The sequence below is a fragment of the Notechis scutatus genome, chromosome 2 (genome assembly GCF_049901735.1).
Source record: "Notechis scutatus isolate UNSWTSFEM ecotype Mainland chromosome 2, rNotScu1.2, whole genome shotgun sequence".
NCBI classification, from domain to species: domain Eukaryota; kingdom Metazoa; phylum Chordata; class Lepidosauria; order Squamata; family Elapidae; genus Notechis; species Notechis scutatus.
Genome location: NC_142010.1, coordinates 153,442,354 through 153,452,740, shown reverse-complemented (window position 1 = coordinate 153,452,740; position 10,387 = coordinate 153,442,354). Strand labels below are relative to the sequence as shown.

General features: G+C 43.7%; 1 protein-coding gene across 2 annotated transcripts in view; it reads left to right on the top strand.

Moving 5' to 3' along the window:
• The first annotated feature begins 1,233 nt into the window (after positions 1–1,233).
• The window catches only part of HCFC1 (host cell factor C1), a 24,970-nt gene continuing 15,816 nt past the window's right edge, over positions 1,234–10,387 (top strand). The window contains exons 1-10 of one of the 2 annotated variants that reach the window (XM_087956871.1): positions 1,234–1,784; positions 5,218–5,366; positions 5,453–5,613; positions 5,848–6,056; positions 6,239–6,323; positions 6,406–6,512; positions 6,612–6,791; positions 8,457–8,870; positions 9,754–9,914; positions 10,066–10,263. In XM_087956871.1, coding sequence (XP_087812997.1) covers positions 5,322–5,366; positions 5,453–5,613; positions 5,848–6,056; positions 6,239–6,323; positions 6,406–6,512; positions 6,612–6,791; positions 8,457–8,870; positions 9,754–9,914; positions 10,066–10,263 — 1,560 coding nt within the window. In that variant the 5' untranslated portion in view covers positions 1,234–1,784; positions 5,218–5,321. Of the gene's footprint in view, positions 2,444–5,217; positions 5,367–5,452; positions 5,614–5,847; positions 6,057–6,238; positions 6,324–6,405; positions 6,513–6,611; positions 6,792–8,456; positions 8,871–9,753; positions 9,915–10,065; positions 10,264–10,387 lie in introns of both variants that reach the window. The other variant, XM_026676193.2, reaches the window with a different exon arrangement.

Here is a 10,387-nt window from a genome sequence, read left to right as displayed (position 1 = left end):
TTGAGCACGTGAGCGCCATCTTGATTCCCGATACGTACAGCGTTCGCCATCTTGGTTGCTTTTTCGGTCACCGCCACCCGCTAGAGATTTCAGGTGGCGCCATTTTGGGGCTGTACAGCAATTCGCGTAGGGCATTTCTATTATCCGGCGATTTAATAAAACTTGATTTAATCGGGAAAATGTACCAGGAACGTAACACGGAAGTTTCTTGATTTTTAACGGAGCCGTTTTTGCCGAGGGTTCGGCCCATCCGGGTATTTATGAAGCAGCCATCTTGAATGCGTATATGTCCGCACCATCCGGGAATACAAGAATCGCCATATTGAATCTCACATAACACAGGGCGGCGACATACGGACATTGGAGAAAGACGCCATTTTAATTCTCTAAAGGGAGGGAAATACATCCGGGAACTTCATGGGATATATGTGGTTGTTTTTTTTTGTTTTTTTTTTAAATTTTGGGATAGTAATAGCAAAGGGGAGGATCCAAAATGGCAGCTTCCAGGAAAGCATGAAACGTGAATTTTATTATTATTTCCAATATTATATTAGCCTGCCAGAATCTCGAATTGTGTTATTTAATTCCTTGAAATTCGGGATAAGGGTCAGAAATATTTATAGAAATCAAGATAGCTTTTGCGGAAAATAGGAGCAGGTGCATTACTGAGCATGAGTAGGTCATAGGTGCTGTCTTAACCGCTGGATGACACGAGAACATCCAATAAATATTATTCACGTGCATCCACGAAACGAACGCAGCGTCAATTTTTATCCCCAAAGATGGCGGCGCCCATAAGCGTTGCTATGCAGTGAAGCACTTGCTGAGAGGTGGAGGCCTATCGCACCTCCCCGAAGCACTCGTGGCCGGTCCTAGTGGCGAAGCCGATTATTGGAGGAGCAGATTTTTTAAAAATGCAAAAGGGGCGGAGTTTTATATTCAAAATGGCAACATACACACACAACATTCGGAGAGTTTACACAGCTCACAGCCGGGAAAAACACTGACAAACTTGTTGAGCTTCGAATAAAAATAATAATAAAAAGTGCGGTGAAACCGGCCCAGAATTTGCCCTCCACACGCACCGCAAAAGAAAGAGGGGAACTTGGCGGTCCCCCAACATGGCGGTGCCCAAGCAGCCCTGCCCACCGAAAATGGCGGCGCCCTAGTGGGAGGGGTTCCGTACAGAGGCCTCGTTTTGGCTCCGCCTTCAGGCGCTGCCGAGGAAGAGAGACTCCTCACAGGCGCAAGATGGCGGCTCCCAGGGCGGCGTGAAGGCGCCTGGAGCCGTAGCTTGCCCATCGGTGCCGTACAGCGGGGCTGGATCGAGCTGCCCGTTGCGCTTGGAAGCCGGAGGGAGAGCGCCCTGGCTTAGAATTCCGGGCTGGGGAATAGGCAGGATCAGCGGGGAAGACGCGCCGGGTGGGGGAACGAGGGGGAGGCGGCTTCTCCCTCTCTGCGGCCGCCATTTTCCGTCCGGGCAACACAAGATGGCGGCTCCCAGGGCCGGGCTCTGAGCGGGGGCCGGAGGGGGGCGGCAGAGGGGCCCTGTTACGAGGGGGGAGGAGTAACTGCCCCACGCGGGGTAGTTCCCTCGCAGGGGGAATTGGTGTTGGTTTTGAAAAGGCAGGAGGCAATTGGGGTAATTTTGTATTAGCCCCTCTCTTATTGCAAGGGTGGGTGTCTGCTCCATAGAGATTTCTGTATTCCGGTCGTGCGGGGAGAAATACGGTCATCGAAACTCATTGTCGGAAAGGGAGCCTTAGGAGTTTTTCAGTAACGGGGTATGCCTCTAAGCTGTGTCTGCCTCACGAAATAAAAAGGGCAGCTACTTGTCCCGCCAAGAGTTTTTTTTTCGGGGGGAGAGGGAGGGGAATATTTTATTTTTTTACTTTTCTTGTTCACAACTACTCCGAATTAGTTTGTTTGCAGCAAAGGAGGTGACTGTGACCCGGTGCCCGGGGTGAGGGGGTGTCATAGTAGTTAGAAGGATCGTGGGCGTCTTGCCTCACTGGGGAGGACTGCTTTGCTCTTGTCCTCTGAAGAAAGTAAATCTGGTGTTGCTTCCACGAACAGTCTTACCTCGGAAGAGAGTGCATGTGGCTTAGGGGGATCTTTTTTGAGCCACCGCTTGGGAATCAGAACTAATAAGGAAGCCCTTACGACTCTGCTGTTTTAGAGGACTGATTGCTAGAAAGGCTACTTATTGAGAGTGAGGAGGTGCTTTCTATGGCCTCTCCTGTTGTCCCTAGTGGGGGCTCCCCAACAGGTGTTGGGGCCACTGCAGGGCTGCTGCAGCCCCGCTGGAAGCGTGTGATTGGGTGGTCAGGCCCTGTGCCTCGGCCCCGACATGGACACAGAGCTGTGGCAATCAAAGAGCTGATTGTGGTCTTCGGAGGGGGCAATGAGGGCATCGTGGATGAGTTGCATGTCTATAACACAGGTAAGGGGGGGCCTGAATGGGCAACAGTATTTAGGGTATTCGTAGGACCAGGGCACTGCCCCATTTGGGTCCATTGGGCAAAAGATCGTCTATAATTGGTCCCAGAGTGATTTAGTTCTCCCATGAACATATGATCTCCAATATCTCTTGTATAGAAAAAAAAGTATCTGCAACTACTGTTATATATTAGCAAGTTTCTATAAGACCCATTACATTTGTGTAACTGCTTTCATTTTCTCAAAGTGATTGGTGTATGGAAAGATAAGTGATAGAGGAGAGAACTGTAAAGATGAAACAACGGTAAAGTCTTGTTTCTCATGAATTTTCTTCAGCCTTTCCAATGTGATAACTGGCATGTGCCTTGGAACAGCTATTAGATGGAATTCTAGCATCTTCACATTGGAGACCTTTTCCGTTTTACACGCTTGTGCTTGGCTTGTGTAGGAATTGATTTATTTTTGCAGAAAGGACATAAAAGCAATGTTTTTTTTGGCTGAATGCCCATCAGACTAGCAACAGCGTACCTCAGGATTGTTTTGTCAAAACCATAGGAGTTCAAATCATCAGTCTTACAACAATGTGGGAGGTGGAGGAATGAATAGTTGGCAAAAAGAGAAAGATCTCTGCCAACTTGATTGAAAGCAGAAAAATATCTAGAGAACTATCCATCAATGAAGCCCGTGAACCAGTTTTGAACATAGCGCAGGGTGCTTTAAGGACACAAAGTTCTTGTGCTTTCATATTAATCTGGCGCTTTGTGAGTACCCGTGCAACTTTGCTTGGCATTGTAATTTTATCTCTCCTTGCAGTGATAATACACTATTTTCCCTCATGGACTCTCAAATGCACTCGTGATGAGATGGCGGGGCAGTGCTCACAGGAGCTTTTCTTCCCCAAGGACTTGGCGCCTAAAAATTTAACTTTTGAATGCTACAGCTTTTAACCCTTTGTTGCCTGTTTTTTCCCCTTGGCTTGGATGCATAAGAATGCAACTGAACTGAATGCCACAGTAATGCTGTGGTAGGGAGCAAATGCTGAAACATTTCACATTATAGCTAATTGAGAGGGGTCAATTTATCTTGAGTATCAGGCTATTAATTGCCTGTAGTCTCAATTCTGGTTTGAAATTCCCTAAAATAGTTCAGCACCTGGGTTTATTTATAGTGCCAATTGGAAAAGTTGTGTTCTACCCTGCAGATATATGCCATCCCTACCTAGCCTTTATATTTTTAATTAAAGGTTAGCGGCTTGTAAAGTTGAGGCTTTACTAATTGAGGAGGGGAGCTCTAGATAGATGGTCTCAAGATTGATGGTGTTTAGACTCCTTTGGATGCATTCCAGGAGACCACAGTTCCGACAGAGTTAGCACAGTTTATTTCTAGAGAAAGCGTGTTGGTTCGTAAAGACTGGACTTGGTTTACTAGTCTCATTTTCAGTCTCGGTAACATGCCACAGTAAGGTTAGCACATGTACTCTGTTAGTAACGGAAATGATAAAAGTAGCATTGCCAGAGTAACGTTGCAGAGGATATCTACAAATATTAGCTTTGAGAATTCAATGGAAGAATTCAGATTTTCACATTGTTAATAAACTCAATAACCCTCATGATATTGATCTAATCATATTTTAAAACTATGAAACATTTAAAATAGATATAAGTGAGCAAAGGCTTCAGGCTCATTGTGTATTCTGGAAAAAAATCAAACTCAAAATGTTTTAAGAAAGTCAAAGCAGAAAAATTCTCTTCAACAAAAGTATTCAGATAATTTTTAATTTTTGTTTGAAATTGGCATTTCCTTTTCTTGCATGAGTAAAAGTTTCCGTCTTAGAAAATGCATTCTTTAATTCAATATCACACTGTATAGATCCTTTTGCTTTCTGCTTTTTGTATCTTTAGTGCTTTCATGCCACTGCTACCTTGCTGTTAATACAGCCCTTGAGACAAACAGTACAAAAGAATATTTTAGTAACTAACAAACCAAGTACTTGGAAGGTGGTGGTGGTGGTGGGAGTTTGGAAAGTAGAAGTGCTAGATTGGGAGGCCTATCAAAATCCCAGTAAGTGCCAGTGCAATGCTGGCTAAACAGGAGGGACTATAACTAGTTAAGTCCAAGAATAAATATGTGGAATGAAGCAGTATGTTGGCTGGCAAGCACATGCAGGAGGGAGAATGCCTTCCTCCTCCACTTTTAGTGTCAGCCACAGCATCTAGATATCCAACAGTTGGGAGTCCTCTTACTGTGTAACTAGAGCTGGATAGAAGTGGGTGGGTCTCAGCTTCCTGATTGGCAGCTGCCTCATCTCTCATCTTCTGATAGGTTGCTTCCTTTTGCCTGCTCATTGTAAACAGTTCAGCGCCCATGCCTCTTACTGCTATCTGCTGCATTCATCCAGACAGTTGTCCCAGAGCAGGAAGGAAGGTTTTCTTTTCTCTGACATCCTTTACTCTCACAGGCTGCTTCCTTTATTTTAGGCTATCCTGAAAGACTGCCATTTTTTTTTGAAAGATCCTGTGTAAATTGTTAGTTGAGAGAGCAAATAAGAATATAATTGCAATGATGGCAATCTCATTTTCAACACACACACACACAGCTTCTAAAGTGAGTGAGTAGTTCCAATTTTTGTAGAGCTCCTTTATTTGATAAAGTATCAGTTAAGAGAGAAAGAGTAAAATCCTAATTGTCCAGCCCTGAGTTGCTTCCAGAATGTTCTCACATGAAGCTCTATTGTATTTGAATGTAAGCTGTCCTTCATATTTCTTTCTTTTTTTCCAGCTACAAACCAGTGGTTCATCCCAGCTGTGCGTGGAGACATTCCACCTGGTTGTGCTGCATATGGTTTTGTTTGTGATGGAACTCGTCTCCTAGTATTTGGTGGAATGGTTGAATATGGCAAGTACAGCAATGATCTGTATGAATTGCAGGTGAGTGCTTTATATTAATCAACTTAGTTCTTTATATTAATTTGCATTGCTTAGGTTAATAATGATTTGATCCTTTATTATTCTAGGCCAGCCGTTGGGAATGGAAGAGATTAAAGGCCAAGATGCCCAAGAATGGGTCCACACCATGTCCCCGCCTTGGCCATAGCTTCTCGTTGGTGGGCAACAAATGTTACCTTTTTGGGGGATTGGCCAATGACAGTGAAGATCCTAAGAATAACATCCCCAGGTACATTGATATGATGTGCTTCTGCAGTCCAGGTACAATGACTTTTTGCCAGTTTAGATCAGAAAGAACAGGTTTTGTGCAATGTTGTAATGAGCCATGTTCCCTTTTATTTTACCTTTTCTCCAGTTTTTAAGAAAACATCCCAAGTGGTATCAAAAACAAACAGCAAAAAACAGGAGAGCTACAATTTCTCACCTGGCCTTCACATTTTCTCTCTCTCTTTTTCTTTTACAGGTACCTAAATGACCTCTATATCTTGGAGCTGCGGCCAGGATCTGGTGTGGGGTCCTGGGATATTCCCATCACCTATGGTGTATTGCCTCCACCACGAGAATCCCATACTGCTGTGGTCTACACAGAAAAAGACAACAAAAAATCCAAACTGGTCATATACGGGGGCATGAGTGGTTGTCGTCTTGGTGATCTCTGGACCCTTGATATCGGTAAAAGCAACAAAGTTGAGTGGGGACAGATTTTAAACAGGCTTTTAGATAGAGCAGATCCTAGGGCACAACAATTTTAGTTCTATCCAAGCACTAGCCAGTTTGTATGTGTACTGTGTTTTGGAAGACTTAGAGGCTAGACCTTTTGGAAACAATGACCTCTGGTATGTTTCTTTCTCTAGATTCTCTGACGTGGAACAAGCCCAATCTGAGAGGGGTGGCTCCACTCCCTCGTAGTCTGCATTCAGCCACAACCATTGGGAACAAGTAAGTTCCGCTCCTATCCTGACATGTTTCAGACTGATTTCTCACCCAAATTTCAATTTTTGTTCTTTTCTTTCTTTGGCAGAATGTATGTATTTGGTGGCTGGGTGCCCCTTGTTATGGATGATGTCAAAGTGGCTACACATGAAAAGGAATGGAAATGCACAAATACTCTGGCCTGTCTCAACTTAGGTATGTGAGGAGGACATAAAGGAAGTGCCTCTTTTAACCTTAGTTGCTTGATATTCTACTAAGAAGCCTGATTTTTTGTGCATATATCTGTCAATGCAGACTCCATGGCTTGGGAGCCCATTCTGATGGACACACTGGAAGAGAATACTCCACGGGCACGTGCAGGGCATTGTGCCGTGGCCATTAATACCCGCTTGTACATCTGGAGTGGCCGTGATGGCTACCGTAAAGCCTGGAACAACCAGGTTTGCTGCAAAGATCTCTGGTATCTTGAGACCGGTAAGAAGGCTAGATAGAAGTATTGCAGGGGCGGGGGGATACTATCTACCTATTTATATATTACTCAGGCTTCTATGACGTTGCAGTCTGTTAAGTCTCATAGGCTTATGCTGTTTGCTTGGATTCTCCTAATTTTATTAGATTTTTTTTATCCTGCCTTTATTACTTTATAGTAACTCAAGGCAGTGAACATATCTAATACCGTGTTTCTCATATAATAAGGCCGGATCTTTTTTTTTTTTTTTGAGCCCCGAATGGCTAGGCCGTCTTTTCGGGAGTGACTTAATTCCCCCCCCTTGCATCTTAGGGCGGGCGGCGACAGCTTGGATGTTGACCTCGGCGTTGGTGGGGCACTTCGTATCGGGGTCAATGCAGGCAGCACCATATCCGGGTGTGCCACAAAAGTACTTCCTAACGGCAAGCCCACCCTTCCCCCCATTTCGCATGTTTTAATATAGGCCTTAATTTGGGGGGGGGGAGGGGCTTAATTTCATTTCATGCCTATAAAACATGCTGGGACTTCCTATTGGGGGAGGCCGTATTGTTGGAGAAACAGGGTACTCCTTCCTCCTATTTTCCCCACAACAACAACCGTTTGAGGTAGGTTAGGATAAGATAGAATGACTGCCTCAAAGTCACCAGACAGCTTTCCTTCCTAAGGTGAGACTAGAATTCACAGTCTCCTGGTTTCTAGGCCAGCATGTTAATTATTACACAAACTGACTCTCTTAATTTCTTAAGAAATTATTTAAAGATGTTGAGAGTCATCATCTGTCACGGGAACATAAATAGTGCCAATATTTGAACAAACTGGTTTTCTGTATGGAAAGTTTTAAAATATGGTAGAACAGTGAAACATGTTGCTGCTTCAATTACATCCTGAAGTACACATTTCAGGAAGGTGTGAACAAGTGGATGTTGCTTTCATATTGGAATTTCTGATGGGAACCGAGTATAGTGCATTGCTCTGGATGCATTTTCTGCATTCTTTTAAAGAGAATCCAAAACTTTTGGATCTATAGCTTCACCCTATAAATCCAAGTGCACGATGGATAATACCAGTGTTACATTGATTGTTCTCCTCATCCCACAAAAAGTAATCAGGGTGTCTAAATTAAAATAGGATCCAATAGTAAAACTAAACTAGACCCTGTTGAGATTGTATGGGTTTTATATCATGCTTTCCATAAGTAACTTTTAAATTAAATATTTTGATGATGATTGTAGAAGATTCCATACGTATCCCTTTCTTGGTTTTATGGTGGGTTTTTGGTTATTATTTTTTTGGTCTATGAAACAGTATAATTGCAAATTTCTCAGTCTCAAGCTTTTTAGAAAGCAGAAGGAAAAGTTATTTTTCCTGGTTTTAAAAAATGTTTAGCCAAAGGCATTTTGTGGGAATTAAAGTGGTGGACAGTTAGAACCTCAAATGGTACTTTATCACCCTATCAAAAGAAGTTTTAAAAAGTTTGGGGAGGAAACAGCAATATTTTGGTGCTGTATTGTGACAGTATCTTCAGGGGAAAAATCTAATCTATCCTTTCAAGTGTGTGTTTAAACTGGTATGGAAAACTTGTTTTCTTTGGAATGTGGGAGTTTGTACTCGTAACAGATAACAGTGGGGCAATTTTCCTAATACCATCTACCGTTCTCTTTTACCCACAGAGAAACCTCCACCCCCTTCACGGGTTCAGCTGGTTCGTGCCAACACCAACTCCTTGGAAGTGAGCTGGGGTTCTGTCCCAACTGCGGACACTTACTTACTCCAACTGCAGAAATACGACATCCCAGCTGCCTCCTCGCCAGCTGCTAATCCTGTGCCCTCAGTGCCTGTCAATCCTCCCAAGAGCCCTGCCCCTGCTGCTGCCGCACCTGTCCCTGCCGTGCAGCCTTTGGCACAAATGGGTATAACCCTGCTGCCACAGACCACAGCTGTTGCTGCAGCCCCTGCCGCCGCCGCCGCCGCTGCTGCTCCTGCCCCACCAACCACAACAACCATCCAGGTGCTTCCTACTGTGCCTACAAGCCCAATGCCAGGGCCTCCTCCAGCAGCTGCCACTGCTACTCCTCGTCCACAAAGTAAGGGAGACGTTTTTTGTTTTCTGTTTTAATCCAGTCATTTTTTCCCCCTTTCAAAAGCTGGGCTAATTGTGTACAGCCCTTAAAGTCTGAGTTTCCTTCTTAGCAGAAAGCCCTGCTTAGTAAGAGCACCTTCAGTTTGGAAAAAAAAAAGGTGGGGGGGGACGTCTGTTACATGGTGTTTTTTTCCTTAATGTCAGTCTTCTGAAATTCTTTTTCTTAAGAATTATCTGAAAAGTAAATAGAGTGGACTTGAACTCCATTGAACACAGTGTACTTTCAGGTTCATATTTCAAAGAATATTCTCATAATCCTTTATTTTTCTACTTGTGCATTCCAAAAATTTAAAGCCACACAGCTGAGTGCTTTTCACATTTTTCCATTAGAGGAAAAAGATGAGCTATCCTTATGATGCATCGTATAATCTGCAAATTGTTTCAAAGGGAAAAGATTTTAAACTTAAAATGGGATGTTCCAGCCATTCCAGGAGTGTTTCATACTTGTAGTGGTACTATTTGATTAGCTGTTTAGAATTTGGAGCATTTTGCTTGCTACTGCTGTTCTATCCTGCCAAGGGCGTGGGTCAATAAAAAAATGTAGTTCCCAAATTAACTTCATTTTGCTAGGATAGTGTTCCATAACTGGAATAGGTAGAAATCTATCACATGCGTGCATCCAAATTGATTTTGAAGTGTTGCTTTAGACATTTGCCATTTTGTGGCTTCTCTGTGAAGTCATATTGTGATTCTTAAAGCAACTGTCACTTTGGAAGGCTCAAAAAAAACAAACCAGACTACTTGAATCATTAAAGTACTTCTAAAATATTTCGGTATAACCCTTATTTATATGTAGTCTAAAATTTCACCTTGTTTTCTTTCCGCAGCTGTTCCAGCTGTGCTGAAGGTCACTGGTCCACAAGCTACCACAGGAGCACCACTGGTAACAGTGCGGTCAGCAGGACTAGCTGGGAAAGGCCCAGTGACCGTGACTTCTTTGCCGGCTGGGGTACGCATGGTGGTACCCACACAGAGCACTCAAGGGACGGTAAGTGAAGGCAGGAGTGATGGGGAGCTATGCTGAAAGAAGGAATTCCTCACATCTCATCCTGTCTGTCTATATCATTAATACATTTTCATTGTTATTTGCAAAGAATCCTAGTGGTATTAACTCACTGACTTTTCCCCCTTAAACTTAGGTGATTGGTAGCAGCTCTCAGATGAGTGGCATGGCAGCTCTGGCAGCTGCTGCTGCAGCCACTCAGAAAATCCCGCCATCCTCAGCCCCCACTATGTTAACCATGCCTACTGCTGCTACCATAGTTAAGACTGTCGCAATGTCCCCAGGCACTGCTACATTACCCACCACAGTTAAAGTTGCTTCTTCTCCAGTCATGGTGAGTATCCATGGCATATTTGTTTCTTTGCTCTATTAAATTTATATGCCTCCCATCTCACTCTGAAAAGCCACTTGGGACATCTTACAAAATCATAAATACAGAAAATATTAATAACATTGAA